At 43.6% G+C, this 24,820-nt stretch overlaps 1 protein-coding gene across 4 annotated transcripts in view; it reads right to left on the bottom strand.

The window, feature by feature from the left end:
• Positions 1–332: 332 nt before the first annotated feature.
• Positions 333–24,820, bottom strand: part of LOC111156914 (Rho GTPase activating protein 26) — a 440,327-nt gene continuing 415,839 nt past the window's right edge. The window contains exons 20-22 of one of the 4 annotated variants that reach the window (XM_022518050.1): positions 16,041–16,151; positions 10,168–10,259; positions 333–1,398 (exon numbers count right to left, since the gene is read on the bottom strand). In XM_022518050.1, the coding sequence (XP_022373758.1) occupies positions 1,310–1,398; positions 10,168–10,259; positions 16,041–16,151 (292 nt within the window). In that variant the 3' untranslated portion in view covers positions 333–1,309. Of the gene's footprint in view, positions 1,399–10,167; positions 10,260–15,875; positions 16,152–24,820 lie in introns of all 4 variants that reach the window. The other 3 variants (XM_022518047.1, XM_022518049.1, XM_022518051.1) reach the window with 3 other exon arrangements.

Raw genomic sequence — 24,820 nt, 5'->3', positions numbered from 1 at the left:
CAAAATGGCTTACAATATTAGTCTTATGCCTCAAAAGCCTGAGAAACAATTCCCTTTTTCTGAGTGGCAGTGAACATATATGTCCTTTAAAACTACAGGCCATACAGTTAGCCTGGGAATCATCCTTGAAAGCTGCCAGGTCACCAGTGCTCAGCAGCCCAGGGCACCGCCAACGTAAGTGAGGGGCTAGAGGCAGTCGAGGGCAGGAGAAGGGACACGGAACGGGAGACCATGAGTGAACAAGTCGAGGGGAGGAGAGGATGTCGCCCATGAGGAGGCAGCACATTGCCCCCTAGAAAGCAAACACTAGTTGCATGGAAGAGCAGAAGTATTAAGTCTGTATGTAATTTAATCTCAAGAGGTTACTAGAGTTTGTTCCAAATATATCCTGATGCTGCTAAAATTCACCAGAAAGGGAAGAGTTCCCAGCTGCTATTCTGTCTGCCCCAAGCAGACCACTCTAATTCCTTGACCTTCTGCTTCAGGAGGTTGGCAAATCATTCAAAAAATGACCAAAAAGGGGGAAGAAAAAATATGTCATGCAAAAAGAGTGTTTTTTTTTTTTTTTGGTTTGGTTTCAGAGTAGGTTGGGTTGCCGTGGTTACGAGGTGATGGCAGCTCTCGGTGGCAGAGAAGTTCCTAGCTTGGGAGGAGGAACATGGGGGGGGGTGTGTTCCCTTGCACGAGAGGACAGAGCTGAATTCTGCTGATGTTTGGCCAAGGCTGTTTGGAGATGGTGAGAGATTGCATCTTATGTAAACAGTGCTGTAACCCCTCTCTCTCCTGCATGCAACCAGACAGACCCAGCTGCCTGTAGCATTGTGGGTCTCAAGTATTTAGAGGTGGAGTAGAGAGAGTGTCAACTGTAAACAGAAGCAACGGGCCCAGCCTGGGCCTCAGAGCCAATGCCCAGCCCTGTTAGACTTAGCTACATTACATGCTCTTGAGGACTACATACATCTTTCTTACTTCCTTTTTTGGATTTGGGTGACTATTGAAACAAAATGAATGCTCCCTATTTAGGGAGCTAAATGAGAGGAACGACTTCGCAAGCCTTTCTCTTGATTATTGAAATCAAATGGCCTCCACTGCTGATTTACTTCTGTTCCGTGCAGTATCACCACATGCCAGCTGACATGATCATGGGGATGGGTGACACCAGAGTTCATAGAAACATTCGTGTTGACAGGTGGTAACAGAGTCAGTCACCCTGCATTTCTCAGTGGCAAAGAGAAATGGCCTACAACACTAGAATCAGCAGTTGTCATGGACACCATGGAAAGCTCAGCAGGTCTGCTGGGGTCACCAGTTAGAGGAACTCCACGTAGTTCTCAGGAATGAGGCCAGTCTTTCCGTCGAGAGTCCCCTCCAACCAGCCAGGCTCCTGAGATGGATGAACTGTACCGGAAGAGGGGAGAGAGCAAGTGAGAAGAGAAGATGTTACAGGTAGGGCAGGTGGTAGATGTGTGTGCACATGAGAACAAATGAGTGCAATCGCTTGTTATATTTCACATTTCCAGGACTTGTTTAAACCAGGGGTTCTTAACTTTTTGTGGGACATAAGCTTTTCAATAAAGGTTACGCCAAATGTTCTTTGTAACAGAAAAGGAAACAAAGACGTTCCAAATTTTACATAGAATTTTAAGAGTTTCCTAGACTTTCTGAAGTTGCTGGTTTAAACCAGAAAGAGGTGACAAATCTCTACTTTTTAAGGTTAGAAGTCAGTTACAGTGCTCCATCCATAAATTTATCTAACCATCCATCCATCTAGCCATCCATCCACCCAACCCATCTATCTACCCAGGACTGCCTTTGTACCCTGTGGAGTGCCTTGGAGGAATGCTAAGAACTCGTCTTTAAAGATATCTAGAATGCATTTTACTAATCTAATTATGAATTTCACTTCCTTTTAAATCCTTACCCTCTGCTTCCAGCCTCCCTGCAAATTGTTTGGTTTTTTTGCATAGCCTTTGAACAGCCCCCTCTCTGTTCCACGCATACCCTTAGTTTTCTTTGCTGTTCTCTAGAATTTTCCTCCCTCCTACATACGATACTGAAAGCTGTCTTCTTCCTCTCTCTCTTGCAACTTTCAAAATCTCCAGTTCTTTGATTTTTCAATATCCAAAAAAAAAAAAACAAAACAAAAAACACTAATTTCTGTGCTATCACAATCCATCTTCATGGAAATTAGTGATATTGTAAAGATTATATAAAATCTAGCTAAGTCTGCAAAGTTCAATAGCAGGAAGAAAAAGAGAAGGAATCATGGGACCTGGAAATGGGGGGAGGGTGGATATTCATGCTTGTAAACTAGGAATATACAGATCACTCTTAATGGGAACAGCAACGTATTTGCTCTTAGTGTGTTAGGAAAAGTCCAATTTTCTGAGATTGTTTGAAAAGAATGAATTTTCTCTTATTCCCTTCCTAGGCTAATTAAGTGACTTCCTGAGCTTGTTTTAGAAAAGCATTTCCGCCCCCATTGCTACTATATAACTCTAGTTTCAGTTTTTAGGGAAAGAAGCAGAAACAAAAGGAAGCAATGGGGGAGTAGCAAAAGGACACACATTGAGGCTTATAGGAGATCAACGTCAACGTAATCTTGAAAGCTTCTTCAGGAAAAGACAAGCTCAAACATCTATTAGTTGGCCTCTACAATGCTTGCATAATTTTGTATCACTAGGCTTCATGAATAAACCAAAAATAGTAAGGGTACTTTGGATTCATGACGCCCACACAAGGAGGAGTCTGGAAGAGAAGTGCCGCGGAAGAACACAACACAACTTAAAAGCAGTCCGTCCTCTCCAATGATGAAACTCTCAACCTACCTCTAAGATACTAGCACCCAAACACCATCGCCTTCTGCCCAGCCACCCAGCTCACAATGTTAAGATCACTTAATTTCTGTACCTATAAACTGGTACTCTGTCAGTGAGTTCTTGTGAAGTTCCAGGGCCAGCATGGAGAAAGCACTCAGCAGAGAGCCACGACACAGCTGGGCTAGTCAACAGGGGATCCTGCATCATTTCATCAGTCACTTGGACTGCTCAACAAGGCTCTCTCCCAGTAATGGCCTGGTCTCAATACCCACCCAAGCTTTGGGGAAGCTCAAGTGTTCAGAACCAAAACAAACAAACAAACAAACAAACAAACTCACTCCCCAAAATAAAAGGCCTAGAAAGAATAACCAACCAACCAAACAAAATAAAAACAAAAAAAGACGCCTTCCACTTTACAGCAGAGCTCCTAGTTGAATTGTTACTCCACCAGATAAACGTAGTCCCTCACTTTCAGACATTCTCCCTTCCTGGCCAGCTGTTCAAACACATCTCAGGTGTTGAGGTAGTAATGTCTACAAACATTAAAAATGGAATTTGCAGAGTAAGGGAAGAGTGAGAAGGGATAAAGGAGGCCCTCCATATTGAAGAACAGGAGCTGTGTCACAGGAGACGGCAGGGGACAGTGCAGCCCTCAGGTTAGACTGGGATTCACGGGGGTCTTCAAGCTGGGTTCATCAAGGCATGGTAGCAGACTACCCAAATCACCTAGATGGTTATTAAAACTGCAGTCTTGGACCCTAAGGCATACCAGTTAAAACACGATCTCCAGGAGGGAGGCCCAGGGATCTGTCTTTTTAACTCATCCAAAGAAAGGTAAGGGTTATGACTTTTCTGTGCCAAAATGCCTCTGTAACAAGGGTGGTAATAAGAAAATGCAAATTCTCATTCACTGCTAGAGGAGGGAGGCAACATCAGATGTCCTCCCAGCTTCTGTTGTCTTCTGTTTCCTGTCCTCCCACTTCATGGCTCAGCTGAAGCCCTACTTCCTTCATAAATACTGGCATGGATTCTGGTCTACCGTACCTGTACCCTCTTTTCTCCAAACTCCTGGAATGCTCATGGTACGTTCTGTACATTGTTCATGGGTCTTATTAACACTGTTTAAATGTGTTAAGCTTTGCTTCCCCCCTTTTTTAAAGGACACTTAGTCTGTACTCTGACTCCCCTCTGCCTGGTGAATTATGACAGAAGCTAACAGATAGTGCCTGGGAAGGAGCCAAAGGACTGAGAGCTTTAGAAAGATATCAGTTTATTTGATCCTAAAGATCCTAGCTTGCATTTTACTATCTGTACTTCACAGATGAGAAAATTAAGGCTCAGAAACGTAAATTAATTTGTACAGCAGGATCACAATGGTAGAACTAGTGTTTGAACCCAGCTTGTTTGACTCCAGAGACCATGCCCTTTTACAAACCACTGCATCTATATTCAACCAGAGAATGTGATCTTTGGGGATAAGAATGATACATACGCACATACTAAGAATGCACATATACATATATATGTACATGCCAAGTGGTGGCTTTTTGCTAATGCTTTGCCTGCACCAACTCCTTTCATCTTCAGAATGACTCTGGAGTTGATTCTGCTATTAGCCTCATTTTACTGATGAGAAACTGAGGCTCAGAGAGTTTAAGCATCTTGCCCAATATTACACAGCTGACAGGGGATGGAGGTGGATCTGAACCCAGGGCATCTGACCAAAGAGGCTGTGGTCTAACCACTATAGCTTTTGCCTAGCCCATTGCTTTGGATGTCAGTGATGCTCATAAGTACTTGTTGAGCTCAACTGAGCCAATGTCCGACTTTCTGAATTGCACCAATGTCCAATGTGCTATATAAACACACGGAGTGTTTCCGTGAGTTGCCCAGGCAGCTCTCCAGCCCAGCAAGCATCTAATATAAGCTGCCGCTGACATGGATGTGCTTTCTGCCAACCACTTTCTCTCAGCTCCAGCCACACACACTTCCTATACCCCTACACACACAACTCATGCGCTCTCCTTTCCTTCTCTCACTGTGGACAAGAAGCAAGCATGTGGCTACGATCTCTAATGGCTGACTGCTCCAAAGGGAAGCAGCACTGGCTGGAAGAGGCAAAAACCCTTGTGTAGCTGAATACATTTACTCATTTAGCAAGCATTTATTAAGCACTTACCCTGTGCCAGACACTGTGCTAGGGAACCCTGGACACAGTACTGAGCAAGCAGAAGGATTCTGCTCTTGGATCAAGGCAATATATTAATAAAGAAGCACATAATTTTAGGGAGTGATGAGGGAAGAGAGAGAGACTGGGATAGGGATGCAGGTATGGAGAGGAGCTCAAAAAAGCTAAAACCTAAAGGATCTAAAGGAGCTAGCCAGGCAGCAGATAACGCAAGTGCAAAGGTCCTAAGGTGGCAGAATGCCTGGTATGATTTCAGAACAGTGGTCTGCAAATTTTTCTCAAAGAGCCAGATTGTAAATGTGTGTTTCTACTCAACTGTGCCATTGTAGCTCTATAGGTAATATGCAGACAAAGAGGCATGGGTAGCTAAGCTCCAATAAAATTTCATTTACAAAAACAGTCAGTGAGCTAGATTTGACAGGTCATAGTTTGCGGACTATAACTGAGAACACAGGGAAGGCCTGTGAGGCTGCAGTATATCGAGTGAGGAAGGGAAGGGCCGGGGGTTGGGAGCTGGTCTGTGGAGGCACCCACCAATAACTGTGGGAGGAACAAGAGACCAGGAGTATGTGAAACAGAGTAACATGGTGTGATTTCCAAACATCACTCTGGCTGCTGCACAGAGAATGGGTTATGGGGACAAGAGTTGACATGACAACTATATAGGTAGCTGGTGGAAACACCTGGGTAAGAGATGGAGGTGGCTTGGGTTTGTGTTTGGATTTGGCAGTAGAGACAGCTGTGGAGTCCAAAAGACTTCACTGAGGACCTCCCCCCAACACCCCACTGGTGGAGTAGCTCAGTGGTCCCCTGGGAGGGTGTTCTCTATTGCGGAAACCCAGGGCAGCCCGATCTTAACACTCACACAGTACCCCATACCCTGGGAATGAATGGATCCAGCCCACCTCAAATCTTGAGGGAAGTATCCCAAGAACCCAATTTTAGTGACTACCATGTGAATTTTCCAGGTACCACTAATCACACTGCCATAAAATGACTAATGTTCCTGAGAACACAACTTATTTCTCTTTCCAGTTACTATCTGAGGTGCTCCTGGTGAAATGGGCTATTTCCTAGTAGACTGGCAAGGGCTGACAGTGGAGTTATTTCTGAGTATTGCACACCCATTCCCCCCTGCACAAAGTCCAAAAGCTGACTGAGCAGCCACCTCAGATTCACAGCACAGGCCCCTGGAATCCAAAGACTTGTTGATTAATCATTGCGAAATAACAGAGTTTCCCCTCAGGGTGCCCCTCCTTCTTCCTCCTTATTCATTCTTCCTGATCCTGAAAAAGACAACACACAGGAACTCTAACTCTCGAAGCCTGTCATTAAGAAACTTTCTTCCTATTGGTCTGATGATTTAATCTCATAGCTACAGAGCATCCAACTTAAACAGCTCTTACTGATGTCTCCAGAAACAAACTAGCAAGGGAGAGAACAAGGGAAATGATCTCCCTGCCTAACATGCTAACAGCTTTTTCTCCTGTAATGCCTGATTTCTCCAACAGATGTGAAGGGAGGGGGGAAATGGGGATATGTGTAGCATTTTCTAGGAATCACCACAAAAAAGTGTATTCATGGGGTGCCTGGTTGGCTCAGTTGGTTCAGCATCTTTTGGTTGACTTTTGGTTTCATCTCAGGTTGTGATCTCAGGGTCCGTCCTGGGATCAAGCCTGGCAGCAGGCTCCTTGCTCAATGGGGAGTCTGCTTGCTTGGGATTCTCTTTCTCTGCATGTCCCCATTCCCCCCCTCCCTCCCCATCATGCATACTCTCTTGTTCTCTCTCTAAAATAAATAAATAAGTAAATCTTTAAAAAGTAGATTCACATTTTGTCAGATCCTTCTTTGACTGCAGCTCAGTCAACAGTGAGAGGTGTTTTCTTTGGGGTGTCATTTTACCTTTTGCTCTTCAGGGAATGTGAAAGGGCATTCCTGGTTAAAAACAAGCTGCCATGACACCCAGAGATCACAGGAAGGCATGGATAAGGTCTCTGACTCATTAAACCAAACCTCTTTCCCACTCTCCTTTATCATTATAGGATTTACAATGATGACCAAGTTGTGTGGTGCACGCAGTCTCAGGACGTGCTAGGCAGAGCACCCCGTAGGGAAGGAAAGGACTTGGCAGTTAAAAATCACCTAGGTTTCTTTTCCTTCCTCTTTGGTTACCTACTTAAGCTGCTTCAAAAAGGAGACTTAAAAAGGTGGGAAGGTGACATGAAGCAACCTCTCTGTAGAACAGTCTGGCAGCTCCTTCAACTGTTTAACTGAGTTTCTGTGGGATCCAGTAGTACCTCCGCCCTCGCCCAGGTCTATCACCAAGAGACCCGAAAGGTGTCTCACAAAAATCTGTACGTGCACGGTTACAGCCGCATTGCTCCTCACAGCCAAAAAGTAGAAATAATCAAAATGCCATTAACTGATGAGTGGATGAATAAAATGTGTATCCACACAAGGGAAGACTACCCAGCAATAAAAAGGAAAGAGGTCCTGATGCACACTCCAATAGGGATGAAACTTGAAAATACTATGCTAGGTGGAAAGAGCCAGTTGCAAAGACCACATACTGTGTAAGTCCATTTATATGAAATACCCAGGGCAGGCAAATTAATAATGACAGAAAGTAGAGGAGTGGTTTCCTGGCTGAATGGGGGAGGACTGGGGGTGAATGGAGCATGGCTGCTAAGGGGCACTTTTGGGGGTGATGAAGATATTCTGGAATTAGATAGCAGTGATGGTTGAACAACTCTGAATATACTAAAAACCATGGAATTGTACATTTTAAATGGGTAAACTGTATGATATGTGGGTATCTCAAGAAAGTTGTTTGGGGGGAAAAAAAAAGGAAGAGGGTTACCCTTGAAAAAAGGAGTCACAAACAAGATACACACACATACACATACCTTTTGAAAGTTTAGACCAAGTTTGCCCCTAAGATCAGGGGTCCTTTGTGCAGTCACAGGGAATAGCTGATAGGAACATGACAGTCCCCGGCCCACAGGAGCAGTGAACTAGGGTTCAGAGGACAGACTTTAAGTTCTGGATTCACCTGTAAACGTGGGAATGTCTCAAATCCTGCCCATCTCTAGGCAGAAGGACTGTATGCAGCCCACGCGGGTCTGTCTGCTGGGAACGCTGTGTCATGTTAGGGCTGCGCTGGGACTCCACCACGTGGGCCTATTCAGGCAGAGCATACTTGTCAGTGACATGGCTCTGGACAGCCTTCCATGGACCCATGTCACCTCAGGTCTGCCAGGGCCGGAATGCTCCAGCTGCTGACAGGAGAGGCAGCTCAGCTGGCTGGCTGTGCACTTGGATATGTAAAGCACCCAAGTGAAAGTTAATGGAGCAAAGGTTTAAGGACAGTGTTTTGGGGCTTAGAGAACCATACAAGAGGACACATGCCCAGCAGGCCACATACAGTCATGGGCTCACCCCAGCTCCTGCGGGCTCAGAAGGTCCTAGTGTGACCTAGAAATCCCCCAGGTGCTCTGTGACCTGTCTCCCCATGCCTAATTATTATCTCTGCAACGCTGAATGCAGGGCTGGGCAAACAGGGGGCTGCCCCTTCACATGGAGGTGCACTCAAGACTGTCCCCAGGAGTCCATCTTTACTTGGCTTAGAGACTGCTAAAGACAGCCAGGACTCAGAGGGCCAAGGTGTGGTACCTACTGACCAGGCAAGAGCCAGGCCTGTGTTATAGGAGGGACAAATATAAAAGGGTCACAGTGAGCTATGAGAACATCAGGCTCTTAGATGGGCATAATGATGGCAATCATCATCATGATAATAACACTGAATGCTTAATGTGTTGAGTATGCTCTTAAATACATGATGTGCACTACTGCAATTCTCCCTTACAACCCTCTTATCTTTATGTGGCAGAGGACAGAACTGAGGCACAGAGAGTTTGTCACTGCTGGAGTTCACACAGAAGCAGGTGGTTGAGCCTGGACTTGCACTTTGGTGGCCTGAATCTAGAGCTCAGGCACTCCAGTGATAGGTGGGGGCCTTGGCTGCTCTGTATTTCTGGCTCTCGAGCAGGTGGCGGGAGGTGTGACCTAGGACAAAGTGGGGCACTCAGCCCTGAAGGGGAGCGCTTGGGCGACAGGCACTCAGCCCTGCTCAGAAACTCTGCCACCCCACCGGAGGTCAAGAAGGCAGCCCGTGAAAATGTCTGCTTCCTGAAATCAGGCAGCAGCTCTGGGTTTCTCCTGTGGGCAAAACAAGGGACCCTTTCACCCAAGGACCCAGGAAGATTAACCCCAAAGGAGAACTTCATCTGGCAAAAATCTCAGCTACAACAAAGACTCTGGCTTTTTCCCAGAATCCTAATTTTTCTCTTAGGTAAATGGTAAGTTATGACAAACTATGACATCAATAGTCACTTTGAAAAATACTACCTTTTCCTTATTTTCGGGAGGAAAACAAACAAACAAAAAAAAACAAGAAAAAGGTACAGCAAGTAAGACTGGTTCCCAGTTCTACCATGCGGGTGCCATGACTCCATTTTCACACAGGATACTTGAGCAGCACAGCTGGGAGTCTGCTGGGAGATGGCCCCGAGGGAGTCGACTCTACACTGCCAACAGTCAGGGGGAGGACAAGCATGGCTGCATGGAGGCTCACTGACCCTGAGCTTGCCCAGTGCCCTGCTAGCCTGGAAATAAGCCTCACCTGCTATGGAGAGTGAATGCCACTGAACCCAGGAGGAAAAGAGGCACAGACCCTGTGTGCTTCAGTCTTCACCCTGAGCCAGCCACTTGCAGGATCCCTTTTCTCTGCTCTGCTATCTCCTATCCTCTGTCCAGTTCCCAGACTCTCAAAGCCACTGCCAGGTGCTGAGTGGAGCCCTGTCCAGGTTCACAATCATTTTTCATGTCCAATACAGCTCCATGAGGCTGAGTCTATCCAAGTGAAGACTTCTGTACACTGTCCTACTCTTGACAGCGCCTCTAGAAGTCCTGCTGCTACTCCCCTATTTTGGGGAAAGACCCCCCCCGCCCCGCCCTACCACACTTCTTTTCAGTCTTACCCATTCAAGAGAGAGAGAGACTGTATTTTTTTTTTCCTCGTAGAACTTTGAAAACTGCAGGGTTTTTTTTTTTTTGCTCCCCTACCCCTCCCACGGCTCTGCAAGGGGATGAGAAACTCACCATTGTCGAAGACCGTGCCTGCTGTGAACGAGAGCTCTGAGTCATGTTCAGCTTTGCAGGCATATAAGGCTTTTGCCTTCCGGAACGGTGTGCTGTGTGAAAACAGGAGTTTATTTAGCAGTATTTTTAAACCTTCTGAAAGCCCCAGATATGTAATCTCTCTCATCCACTTCCCTGCAAGTCACCTAGTTGTCTCTTGTGGCAACAGCCTGACAAGGCAGCCAGATGGCAAAACATGAGGTGGAAAAGTTGCAAAGGTCACCAGAGAAAAATGAGAATTATTCAGAGACAAGACATAAGCCCTGAGAAACCACACTTCTTGTGGGGTCACCTTGTGTCATGTGAAACTCTGCCTAGGAGTTATAACACCTGAACAGTGGGAGTATAGGCTGAGACCCATTCTTGGAGCAGGAGTAGTTTGGGGAAAGGGAGGTTGGGCAGGAAAGAGCTTCCCAGTTGCTCTGGAGAGCACTCATAACAGACCTGGTTGAAAACTGGCAATGCTCAGTGAGTCAAAAAGCAGAAATTCTAATAGCCATGTTTCGGCTCTAGGCCACGGGCTGACATTCGCTTTCTCAGATGTCACTTATTTCTCATTGGGCTGGTGGAGCAGGATTCCAGAGCTGGAACTTCCCGACCCCCAGGGTAGGGCAGGGAACAGACAAGTTGTGTGTGTGAGCACTTACATGAATGTGTGTGGGGAGTGTGGGGAGGAAGAAGGGAGGGGGAACATGATGTATATATGTGCATCAAAATAATTTCTGAAAAGCTCTCAAAGTGACTCTAGTGTGCAACCAGGGCTAAGAACCACTGTTCTAGATTAGGGGTTGGCAATCTTCTTGCTCTAAATGGCCTAGCAGTGAGTATTCTAGGCTTTGTGGGCTATAAGAACTCTGTTGCAATTACTCAGCTCTGCCTTGTGGCATAAAAACAGCCATAGACAACATGTAAATGAATTTGTATGGCTATGTTCCCTCAAAACTTTACTTAGAAAAAACAGGTGGTAGGTTGGACTTGATCTAAAGAGTAAATTGTTAAGAACTGGTAAATCCTATTACCTTCTATCAATTTTTGCTTTGATATCCAAATAGTTCCAAATGATCTATGGACTTCTCAAGGGTCATAAAACAAATAACATTGAACAGTCAGAAGTTGACTCTTTATTTGCTAAAAGTAATCTCTTCTCCCTCTGAAGAAGCACTTTTAGGAGCTCAGGGCAGAATAACAAAAGAGCAAGTAGGTCCTCTGGGTTAAACAATTATTCCAGGGATGGATTATTTACTCCAGCTTCATCTGACTAACAGAAAGCCTCCAGGAGCCGGTGATGCTAAGTGCCCTCTGGCACACTGACTTCTAGCAGCCAAATGAGATTTAGGTGAGGAAAGTCTGGTCTTAGGTAAGCCCAGATAAAATCACAAGAGGCAGGGGTCTTGGGTCATTATGACACTGTTATTTCTCAGAGTCACCAAATCCAGCTTCTCTTTGGGAAGGAGAAGCCATGGATGGATGGATGGACACTTACACTGGGACCAGGCATCAGAAGGTCTAGTCTTGGCTCCATGAAAACCGAAGGAAAGATAGTTTAAAAGTTCTGCTGCACACAATGATCATGATAAATGATTATCTAGAACTATTGCTGGGCATAGTTTGCCATTCTTTTCTCTGGTCTTCTAGTGGCCAACAGATGATGGCCAGGTAGGAGAAAATTGGGAAAGTGGGAGAAAATGAAGTGGATTCACTGGGAATCAAAGAAAGAAGAGCCATCAAAATTCCTGAGCTTTAAGTGGAAAACAGCTCTTTCTGGGGTAATTGTCATTAAACTCAGAATAGAGCTCTGCACCAGAGGCATATTCTGTGATCTAACTGAACCAAGTCTGCATATTGTCAGGAAGGGCCAAACCTCCATTGTGCAACTTTCCATGGAGGGAAAAATAGTTTGTTTTTGTTTTTGAGGGAGTGGGAGCCAAGAGGAGGAGTTGCCTGGTTATAAAAAGTGATAAAATGGCCCATATCCCATAATGGCAGGCAAGGAGAGCCTGGAAGGTAGAAGGAAAATCCATCTGACATTAACCTTGGACACTGGCCCCTGAGGACAGTGCACAGCGGGTGGCTAGAGTGCATAGACCAGGGACGAGAAAAATCAAAGGTGAGGGTAAGATTACTGAGGCAAGCCTCCTCCAGCTGGATTTTCATAGAGGTTACTTATTAACTTCATTAAATAAAAGGAATGGGACAAAATGGGCAAACGAGGGAAGCCAAGTGGGGTATCTGGCAGGAATCAAGCAGAGGGAATGGTCTCAAGTGCTGAAGTTTATCATTCAAGAGGAGCAAATTTTCTACTAATGTTAGGCTTTTGGAATTGAATCAAGTGACAATAAAATAATCCATTAAAAATAAAAACAAAGATCAGGAAAGGGACTTGCTTTTTTCTTAGATTAACAGGTGACTGACCATCTACAAGAAGGTCTTTTCCCCTGAGACCTCCTTTTCCTGTTTCCCAGGACCAGGGCTGCCAAATAAAGTACAAGACACCTAGTTAAATTAGAATTTCAGATCAACGAGAAATGCTTTTGTAGAAGTATGTCCCAAATACTACATGGGACCTACTTACAATAAGAGAAACCATTTGCCATTTATTTACCATTCAAATGTAACTGAATATTCTGTATTTTCATTTTATTTGCTAAACATTTGCTAAGTCTGGCAATTCTTTCTGGGGGACAGTCTTATCTTTTTTAAAAGTTTGTCATCCCAACAGGTCCAGGGTCCTATGTTATATTCACTCTCAAAAGCCCCAGTAGTTTGCTTAAGGTAGGGTTCCTACCAAAACAGATCCTTTTGGCACTGAGGTTGTGTTTGTAGGCTTTGGCTCTGACTTAAAAAAATTAAAACTCCCCACACCAAGCATCCTTGGCTCTGTGGCTCCCCATTCTCTGCAGTGCATCTCAACACTGGACACAGAGAGCCTTAGGTGCCTTCAGCTGCTCCTGAAACAGTGCCCTTCAGACCTCAGCTGGCCTTCAAGGGCATGAACAAGTTTGGAACCTTCTTGCTGGTTCATTTTTAATTTTCGCCTCTGAGGATGGCACAAGGCCAGAAAAGCACTCAGAGGAGCTTCCCTCAAACGCCCTTGCAAACCTTGCAAAATGACGACCCACTGTCCATCAGATGACACTACAGGAAGGTGGGGCCAGCCAGACTGGCAGGATGCAACAGCTTGATCATTCAGGCCCCACTGCCAGGGACCACTGTGTAAAGGGAAGGTATGGTTTAGGGGCTGGGAGCTTCTCTAGAGGTAACAGGAAAGGGAAGTGTGAAGGGAATATGCTTCTATGACCCTTCCTCTGCTGTGCTATTAAAGGCATCTTCCTTCCTGCGCTTGAACTAACAAGCACTGAAAATGCTTGGAAGAGTGGAGAGGGAGTCAGTCCCAGAGGAGACATTACGTAGAAGTTCACAGGACCATTTATTAGGTCCTATGGAGTATCTACTTTTTAAAATCTCTGCCAGGGGAAGGAAATCTAAAGCTGCATGCTCTTGAAGTGGATTTGGGGGAAAGGCCCCATTGGACCTGAACAACAGGTATGCTCCCATCTCTTGGCTGCATACCCCAATGGCAGTTAGGGGACTTTAATCCTCTCCGTTGGCTAGGTCTGATGGGCTAGCTCCCAGTAGGGTCTCCATCTGTGCTCACCTCAGCACACACACTTAGCTCTGTGACAGCTGATTCCAAGCCCCAGTCTGCTTTTCCTATTTCAAAATGGCAGATTCCTAAAGTGTTGTTGAATGGTATCATCCAAATGGTGCTATTTCAATGATGGCCAGAGTGGGCAGTTCTGAATAACCATGATCCCAGACCTACTACAGTAGCAGATCCTACTGCCACTGTGCTTTGTCAATCATGAAATACTTTGGGAGATGGAAAGGAGTAGCTAAAGAAAGAAAAAAACAAACAAACAGACCCTGAAAATTTGTTGGGTGATGAAACAGAGTACAGAGGTGGAGATACTGGTCAGGCAACAGGCCCCCAAACGCAGAGACACAAAAAAGTGAACATCCTGAAAGCATAAAATATGTTCAGCTTTTTACCTGAATGATTCTACCATTCTGAGTCCCCCAGTCCATTCTGTTCAAGGGACCAGTGTTTTGAAGATTTTACTTCCCTTTGTTCAAAATGAAGGAAACACGTTCTGCTAATGACCAAGCTTCTTCTATGAGTAGTGACGCATATTGGAAGGTGGCTGTACTTTGCTGTGGTTCAGGTCTTCATGGGGGAATGAGTGACTGAACTGCTCTGGTTAGATCCATGCCATATCTCATGTCCTAGAAAGTTAGTGTCTCCCAAAGCACCCAGAATATGTCTAAGAAATAATGAGGAAATAACTTGAGTGTCAGAAAAATAGGGTCTGAATTTTAACTTTATTCCCAGGATGAGGATAAGAGTGTATGAAAAAGCTACCTTGCCCACCTTCCACTGCAAAGCTAGACAGAAAATCAGGAAGAGCAGGGCAGGCTCTGCAGCTGGGAGTGGCATGGAACCTTAGGTTTGGGGACACCCACATGTTTGGAGGAAAGAGTGCTGAGTTGAGGACAAGAAATCCTGAATTCTGGATGGGCTCTCATCCAGTGGTGGGACTACAGTCAACTCTCTGTGCCTTAGTTTTCTTTCCCTGTAAGACAGTTCAGGCCATTTCTCCTCTCATTCTCACAAGATGATAGAATGCAGTGATAGACTGGAAAGTTCCTGGAGAAGAATAAACTAATATATACACCTATATATATAAATAACATGGGTTTTCTTTTTTAAAAGTGAGACTCAATGTTACAAATTATTTAAGTCTCTCTGCTGGACCCATCCTTCAGGAAAAAAAAAAAAAACAGCTATGAGAAAAATTGATGGACGAGAAAATACTGTTAAGGCTCCAGGGGCTTATGATGCTTTATAACTGGGCTCTACATTTTAGTTGTCTGCAAGAAGAAACTAAATTTGAGAGAGACACAGCCTTAGGATCCATATAGCAGAGAGATTCTGCAGGGAATCTTTATTAACTAATTTTTTTTTATTTAAATAGCTTCTTTTCTCTAAAGAATTAAGTCTAGACATCCTCAAACCAGAGAAGAACTAGATCAACCCTGAGAAAGAGGTGCTGCCTATTCCCATGAGTGCTAAGGGTCCCTGATGCATGGAGATCGGAGATCGGAGCACACAGAGGGCAAGGAGGCAGCCATGATGATTTAAAGAGAAACTACTTCACATCTCCATCCTTTATTCCATTACATTCATCTCTCTCGTGATTCTGGTCTTAGCAACTAGGGGTCAATGTTCATGGCCAATAGTCAAACCCCACAAATAAATGCTGCCTGATGCTACTTGATAAAAATGAGGGAAGAAAAGACCAGTAAGTGTCTCAGCACTGTTCCCTCTGGTATTATCTTATACCAAAGCACAGAGAAAGCTCCATGACTCAGAGAACAAGGGCCCATCCAGGAGGCACTCTTTCCCCAAACTCCAGGCATCACGGATTCATTCAGAAATTGGAGGAAGGGTTCAGAGAGATGTGGAAAATGCCATGCTGGTTCATGCACATGTCCCTCCCAGCTTCGGTCTCTTAGGCTGGAATTATAGGAGGGCAGAGGTTAGCCACCCGCACTGTTCCTGACCAGCTTTGGATAAACAGGAATAGATTGGTCATCATCCATGATTTTACCTGGAGTCTTCGCGAACTGCTTCTTCAGGCCTGTCAAAAAGCAAGTGCAGGTTTGGATGGCGGGGAACAAAGTTGACGAGGAGGCTGAACACTGCATGAAGAGAGGACCAAGCCAATGAGAGAGCAACAGCAGCAACAGAAAACCAAACAAACCCTGCAACAGACCTGATGGGGGATGAGTCGCTGGACGTGGATGAGGTGGGCATAGGGCTGGATGGCGCCGAGAACATGGGCCAAGATGGCGAGAGGGGTGAAGTTGGGCTTGGATTCGGGGGGCTGCAAGACAGAACAATCAGAAAACTCGTCAGCACAGAGGGAAACCACAATGGGGGCATGAGGTACATGGGAGGCCAAATGATGGGGAGCTGGAGCAGACGAGGAGCACTGAAACCCGGCTGTGTTGTCAGTGCCAAGTCACATTTCTCCAGACCAGACCTCGGTATATTCCAAGTAACGCCTCTTCTGCAATTCCTTGGAGTATTAAGGAGTCTCTTTGCCCTGCAGAACAGCTGCTTTCTAGGTCACAGGAGCTTTTTCGATGGTGTGCCTTGCCCACTGGTGGAAGATGCCCTGGGCCCATGCGTGTGAGCTCCCACTCATACCCTAGCACCAGCCCATGTGGAACAGGGCTAGTTTCTAAGAGGCCTTCAGGTTCCACTGCTGTGAGAGTGTTTTTAAAGTTGGATCTCAGCAAAAATGACTATTTTTCTGGGCCACATGGGCCATTCAGCCAGAAAACAATTTCCTGTTTACATTTTTAACTAAATGGGCTGTGTGCCATTGGAGACTCAGAGAAGCAGTGCATCAGAAATATGATAGCGGATGAAGGACGGGTCTGGACACACACCTCTCAGGAGAGGGCACACATTACCCACAGCATTGTGGTTCCCCTGAGGTTTGCTTTCCAGGCCTGCCCTTTCTCTTTTCATGGATTTTGGGCATTGTGATGCTCTAAGTAAAAGCCCCACAGGGAAGGCAATGAAAAAATGAGTAACAGAAATCTTCAATCTGTCATTTTGTTCTTTGATGGGTAGCTGATCAAAAGTTTGCAGGGGAAAGGTTAAAATTACTCACTGAAATACAGCTTGTGACTTTTAACTGGTCACGCTAGCCCTTTGACTTATTTCTACAAATTACACAAACAAACATCTTAGCAACTCCATAAAATCACATTAAATCACAGATAGTGGGAAGACCAATGACTGAGAAAACAATGTGGAAATCGCCCAGCCACAACACCCCCTGTAGTCCTGAGCCTCAGCCAACTGCTGGAATGTTTGATCCAAGCACTTTATCGGGGGGAAAATGACAGCAATCCAATTCCAGTGCAACAGACTCTCTAAACATAGTGCGATTTAGCAAGAACGCATAAATGTTCTACTTAATGGGCCATTCTCAATTCAGACATGAGATCTAATAATGGTCCTAATTACCTATGGTTGTAACATTCATTCTCATGGAAATATACAGTAAAACCTATCACATGAGTTCACCAGAAATCCACAGACTAAATGAATGAAACACTTACTTAATGCCATTGTGTACATTATATTTCTAGAACATAAATTCTATAAGGGCAAGGATTTTTATCCATTTTGTTTACTGATCTATCTCCAATGCCTAAAATAGTGCCTGTAAGTATTCAAGAAATAATTACTGAGTAAATTAATAAATCTTATTTAACTTTCCCAACAAGCCAAGACACACAAAACAAATGTGGAAACTTGGGGCCAATTTGAGGCTTGCCTCTAAGTGACAGGGCCGAGGTTCAGACCCCGTTCCCCTGGCCCTCAGCCCTGGGCTCTGGCCACCACAGTGTCCTATCTCTAGGGTAGCAGGACTGGCTCTATTCCTTTATGCTGTGCCAAGCTTCCTTATAGGCTCGGTCACAGCACTAGAAGCCTTCTTAACCACTGATTTACGAGTTTCCTTTAGATCTCTGCCACATTTGCAAAGGAAAATGGGAATGTAGCAACAGACAGATTCAATAAGACTCAACACATTGTAAATTCCCCAATCCTGCCTCCAGTCTTCTCTCTGGTAGATTCACATAGCAGATGGAATTCATATAAGAGATTAAATTCTAAAAATATGGCTTTTTTCTCTTTTTCTCAAATAATCCAGCAAAAAGCTACTGAGCATACAATATGTTCAAACACAATAAATGGAAAACAATTTAGCATTTGCCAAGATCCCTAACCTCAAGAGTTCCCAATCTATTTAACAAGATCGGACTGACCAAAAAACAACTATAACATAAGACAGTAAGATTTGGCAGCTGAGGGATAAGTTACTCTCTTATTAGTTGAATACCTGCTCCTGCTTGACTCTGTCTCGAGTCCTGAGAGAGAGTGCTGCCTCATTTTAACTGTGCAGTCCTCACTTTCTTCTATAGCTGCAGCTGGTGAGTAAGACCTTGCTCTCTCAGGCCTTTCCCCACAACACACCCCTCTTGATAATGACCTAGCAGGCAAGGCCTGGCCATGACTTCCAAACTGCAACCCAGTCCGGGAACCCGAGCTCTGACCAGGGAAAATTTGCAAGTTCAAGAGAGCAAGCAGCCCAGGCCAAGAGGCCTGAACTCATCTGTTCCTCTGGTCAGTGGTCAGCACAGGGCAATTAAAAAGTCCTTAGGACTTTTTGTTTGTTTGTATTCTTTTTTTTCTTTTTAGTGGCTTTTATAAGTACAAAACACCTCCAGCTTCCTATCTCATTTGTACAAGAATCATGCCTTTGGCTAAAGGCATAGCTGGGGACATACTCTATGAACACAATGTGGGCTCTGAATGTTTTTTCACATCCATGCCTATCAAAGGCCAGTACTACTTGGCCAGTAGTACATGGCTGAAATTATCTGGGGGTACAGTTGGAATTCCAAGGTATTTGAAACCATTATAAAAACTTACTCTTCAATCTCCATGTCAATTATTGTAGTACTGACTGTCATTTTTAACAACTAATAAAATTTCATTTGTTTGCTTGTGTTTTACTCATAGCAGTGACATTTACTTGCTATAAAATGACCACAATTTAAAATTTGTGATGACTATATTTTACTGTAACAATAAAATGCACACTCCACAGTACTCTGATTCTTTAAACTGCTGGAATTATGCTTTTTACTCATTTGTGTTCAGAATCATGTCAATGAAACTCATGAACAGCAATATTATAGAACATGTGTTATTTATTTAATGATGGATGTCTATAGCAAAAGAATGACAATAATATATAACTATTATTCCAAGAAGCAAGGAATACATTTTATTTTAATTGTGATAAAACTCAGAGAACATATAGGTGGGAAATAAGATCACACAGATGATGCTAATGGCCCAAGACTGTATAATCTTTCATTTCCCTTCAGTTCCAAAGTGTCTGGCTATAGCTTACTGAAAAATGACAACAGCAGACAAAACCCCCCCCCCAAAAAACAAACAAACAAACAAAAACAAAAAACAAACAAACACAAAAAACCTCTCCCTTAAAAAAACCTAAAACAAAACACACAAACAATAAAGGTCAGCTTGCTACTGGCTCTGAAGCTGCTATCAAATTCTCACTTTCCCTAAGGAGGCCAAAGATAACAAATGACTGAGGTTAGGATAGGAGAAAGTAATTTTGTAACTACAGTCTTAGCAGATGAGCCCCTAAGGCCTCTCTACCATCTTCAGAGTAAGGCTGTGAGTATCTGAGCTGAATGCCCCAGCACATTTTTTATTCCTGGGGTTCTGCCCGTGCCCTACCCCTCTCCCCGCCCCCTTTAAGGCCAGCTACAATAACAACAACAAGAGCTTAAACTTTAGCATGAAATGAATATTTGCTGTTTTAGTTTGGATTCAGCTGGAAGGCTTATAATAGTTTAGTCTGCTGGTCCACAGTGTCCTCAAAAGGAGTCATACTGTCCCCGTTAGTCCTGTTGACATTCACTGGACAGTGAAGAAAGAATGGTTTAGGAAGATAAGGCTCAAAGGCCTGGCAGCATGTTGGGTTGTGGCCAATAGTTCAAGTACAGTGTGTGGCATTATCATCAGCTTGACACCCTTCTGTGGTGACTCATTTGAATGATGGAATGTCTGGTATACCAGCCAGGGCATGCCTGCCTTACTATGGACAGTGCCGCCCCAGCAGGCTCCCAATCTCATCATGCATGTGGCAGACCCAGGCTAGTCTCCACTCTATGGCTTTTAAAACCTGGGGCAAGATGAGCAGTAAGCTGACCATTAAGAAGAAAGCTATTCTTTGAAGATTCTGATACTCAAAATTATAGATGGCCTTGTAGAAAACTAGAAAATACCAAAAATCAAGAAAAAGCAATATAATCATAATTTATAACCACTGATAATCATTATTAATATCTTGGCATATCTTCTCATTTTGGGAGGAATAAAACTACATAGTAGCCTGTTTTTTTTCCACTTATTTTTTTTTTTAAAGATTTTATTTATTTATTTGACAGACAGAGATCACAAGTAGGCAGAGAGGCAGGCAGAGAGAGAGGGGGAAGCAGGCTCCCTGCTGAGCAGAGAGCCCGATGCGGGGCTCCATCCCAGGACCCTGGGATCATGACCTGAGCTGAAGGCAGAGGCTTTAACTCACTGAGCCACCCAGGCACCCCTTTTTTTCCACTTATTAAAGCATTTTTGAAAATCATTAAATAGCCTTTGCTATCACATTCTTAAAATGGCTAGAGGGGTATTTTATCATATGGTATATACCCTGATTTATGCAACCTTTCTCTTATTGTGTATATTCAGATTATTATGTCCCTCTAGCTATCATAAAGAGTGGTGCAACTTGCATCCTTGTTGAAGATCACTGAATGTATGTTTCCTTAGCATAAATTCCTGGAAGTTAAATTACTGGGTCAAAGGCTAGGAGTCCTTTTTAAGGGTATTGATACATCATAGGAAATAGCTTTGCACAATGGTTCTGCTGAACTGCATTCCCACCAACAATTCCTGGGGGCTGTCCCTTCCCTCTCACCGTCACCCGAGCAGCAGGAGGCATCATTAAAAAAAAAAAAATTAGACTTTTTTTTTCTTCTTTTTTTCCCTGTTGGGCTCTACTCTTTCTTAGCACTTCTAGTGATGTAAAAATGAATACAATTCCCTTCTCTTGTTCTGTTTCGATCTGGAAGCAATGTTTAATTTTCCAAAGGGCATTCTGCCAAGAAGGTAGTATAGGGAAGGACACAAGCAGGTAGACAGAAAAGACAATGTAAACCTGGAGAGTTAGAGCCCTCGTCAAATGGTGTGGCTGACCCAAGGGAGAGTGAGAGTGACAGATGGTCAGCCTATTCCTGGACTCTTAAAGATGGGACTAACTAGGAGGGATGAGGTATAGAAGAGTATCCGGATAGTTTTCTGCCAGGGGTGTACTATGGAGAAGTCAAAAAACTGGCATTTGCTCCTCTCTGCCAGGCACTGGACTGTGATCTACGGCCCAGGTTCCCAGTCACATATGTTGGGCCTGGGCAAGGACTGTGAGATCACTAGCCCAGGACTGACCTTAATGTACCATCAGTCTTCTCTTCCCAATTAAGTACAGAATAGGAAGGCGCTATTAAATCCAAGGGGGTTGTCTTTTCCCCCACCCCCTGCCCTTTCCTCCTATGAGAGATCAGAGAAAATTCCATGAAAACCAATAATGTCTTATTTAATCTAATCCCAAATCAGTGAATTATTCTTCCTTGGAAAATATCCCTTTATGTCTTGATTTAAGGCACCATAAAAAAAGAAGGGATATCAAACCTCAGCCAAGGAAAGAGGGCCAAAAGGAATACTGATAAAATGGATAGTGGTGAATCCGAGCAAATGACAAAAAAAATGATTTTAATTTGTTAAAAAACTGACCACATATTTTTCACATGTGTCTGCTGAAGCTGTGTCAACACAGAAATCCTATATATGTCCCAAACTAGTGAATTTTCAGTATGTGTGTCACAGTCTAACTAGAGGGAAAACACACATGCCCCTGAGCTGTATCATTCTGTGTTCTTTTGACTTTTACCAGTATGCATAGTATTTACAGATTCTTCCCCTCATCTAATATACTACCTAATATATCTTAATGTGCATTTTAATCCTAATGTATTATCTATTTTAATGTGCATTTTGATCCTGTCAATGACAGTCCTGATTCTTATTTTAATGAGACAAAATGGTAAAATCCCCTTAAGGCCTTAGAAATTATAGGCAATCACTTTTAAGATAGTTTTTAAGTGATTTGCTTTTAAAATAGTTCAATTCATCTAGAGTGTAGTAGTTCCCTTTCTTTTCTGAAGCATAAATTTCAAACAAAATTTAAACTCGGATGGAGTGTGCTGGGAATGGCAAATAATTCCATGATTTAAACAAAATTCAAAATCTTAGAATAGAGCATCTGTCATCCTTAAGGTTCTCCAAGTCAGTAATTTGAAACTTTTCATGTATAATAATACAGAAATGGGAGGCAGAAGGGAAATCTCTGGATTGGAAGTAAAGATGACTGGACAACAGTTCCAGTTCAGTTGCTCAGTGTGCAGGGAAAAAAACCTTACGGGAAAGGACCAGCGAGGGTAAGAGGGCCAAATACCTCCACTGTGCTTCATGGTGCAAAATACTGAATAAGCAGAGTATTCTTTTCTGTTAAATCTGAGGGTAGTCCTTCAGGCTTTTTCAATGCCACACTCCAGGTATATGAGAATTGTTTTTTTATGTATTTACTCTCTTTCAACTGAAAACATTTCACAATTTATTGTTTATTTATTGAAGTTATTTGTAAAGAAAGGCGGAAGCATTTTGGGTCACTATAGAGAATGTGTATATTCACACTTGCTGTTTCAAAGATTTGAACAGTTGCTGAGAAATCACCAAACTTCCTTACTATCTTAAATTGAGTGCAGTACAATTGTCATTCCCTCTATATGAAGACATCGCAAAAGCAAATGCAGTCACTGTAATTTAAAAAGAGAAGGAAAGGAATAGTGCTGCCAGGTTCAATCTTACTACTGTCCTGAGGCGTAACTTAAGGCCACCATTCTAATGCTAGGGATATTTAAACATTATTCTTAAAATACATCTGCAAGGAGGAAACTCCAACTACACCTCAGGGGATTGAGAGTGGGGAACTAGGTGGCATGGATTTAACATTCACTTTTTAATTTTATTTATACTGTTTTAATGTTTTTACCAGGAGGCTATATTATTTTGTAATAGTGGAAAGCACTCTTCTATAAATGATGCTAGGATAATTGGATATCTGTATGGTAAAAGTAACACTTGATCTGTCCTTCGTATCATACCTAATATACGATTTCCAGGTGGACTACAGATCCAAATGCCGAAGGCAAACAATAAAGGTTTTAGAAGAGAATAACTCTGGGAACTTGAGGTTGGAACATATCCAACAGAGCCTATAAAGCAGTAACCATAAGGATAATACAGATATACTCAACTACATTAAAATTAAGAATTTGTATTTATCAAAAGACAACATTAAAAGAGAGTAAAAAGGCAGCTTACAACATATAAATAAACAAAGGGCTTATAACCAGACTCAACAAAGAGTTCCTACTGATCAGTAAGAAACAGACAGACAACCAAGGGGGAGATGGCAAGCAACTTGAACAGGGACTTAAGAAGAAAAAATGCATCCAGACGCCTGGGTGGCTGAGTTGGTTAAGCACCTGTCTTTGGCTCAGGTCATGATCCCAGGGTTCTGGGATCGAGTCCCACCTACATCAGGCTCCTTGCTCAGTGGGGAGCCTGCTTCTCCTTCTGCCTGCCGCTCCCCCTGCTTCTCTGTGCACTTGTGTACTCTCTCTCACGCTCTCTCTCTCTGACAAATAGATAAAATCTTTAAAAAAGAGAGAGAGAAAATGCAAAAAAAAAAAAAAAATGCTTAACCTTGCGGTAGTCCAAGAAATGTAGATTAAAACCATAATGAGGTAGTTTTTCACACATACCAGAGTGACTAAATAGCTAACACCAAAATGCTGAAAACACCACGTGGTTGCAACATGTGGAAGGTCAGAGCTCTACTACTTTATTGGAGGGATGGAGACTGCCACATCCACTCCGGACAGTTTGGCTTCATCTGGCGAAGGTGAAGTGATCATCCTCTCTGATCCAGCAGTTCCGTTCCCAGACATACTCCCTCCAGCATGGCATGCATATGTGCCTCAGAAGAGATGCATAAGAATGTGCACAGCAAATTATTTGTAAAAGCAAGAACAAGAAAGCCGGAAGTTCAGCAAAAGAAGAATGGAGAACGACTTTTAGTATATTAATATGATAGTACACTCTACCATAATGAAAATAAATAAACTAACGACTAATTTTAAAAAATGAATGAAGGACTCTGAAAACCACTGAACAAAGGAAGCCAGACATAAGAAAACAAAAAATTGTGTTTTAAGGATGCATACAGGTGATCCTTATTATTTGCAGATGCTGTGTTTGTGAATTTGTTTACTGGCTACAGTCTATTTGTAACCTCAGAATCAATACTCATGATGCTTTCATGGTCCCTCATCGACACCCACCCGCAAAGCAATACAACACCGGAGTCCCTCTAAAGCACCCAATGTGCACAATGCCAGCCTAGACGGCACGAAGGGATTGTTGTTTCGGTTCTCCAGAGCTTCTAAGTACAAGAAGGCACGGATGTGCCTTACGTAGGAAACATGTGTTTAGTAAGATTTGTTCAGGTATAACTTACTGTGTTGTTGGCCATGCCTTCAATGGTAATGAATCAACAATGTTAGACACCGTATACAGATCAGTTGACAAAAATGTGGTAAAGGGGTGCCTGGGTGGCTCAGTCATTAAGCGTCTGCCTTTGGCTCGGGTCACCATCCCAGAGTCCTGGGATCGCGTCCCACATTGGACTCCTTGCTCGCAATGGACTCCCTGCTCAGTGGGAAGCCTGCTTCTCCCTCTTCCACTCCCCCTGCTTCTGTT

Source organism: Enhydra lutris, unplaced genomic scaffold, assembly GCF_002288905.1.
Source record: "Enhydra lutris kenyoni isolate GAN:26980312 unplaced genomic scaffold, ASM228890v2 scaffoldscaffold50, whole genome shotgun sequence".
In the NCBI taxonomy this organism is placed as follows: Eukaryota; Metazoa; Chordata; class Mammalia; order Carnivora; family Mustelidae; genus Enhydra; species Enhydra lutris.
Note: the sequence above shows the minus strand (reverse complement) of the source record. Positions and strands in the feature narration are given on the sequence as shown.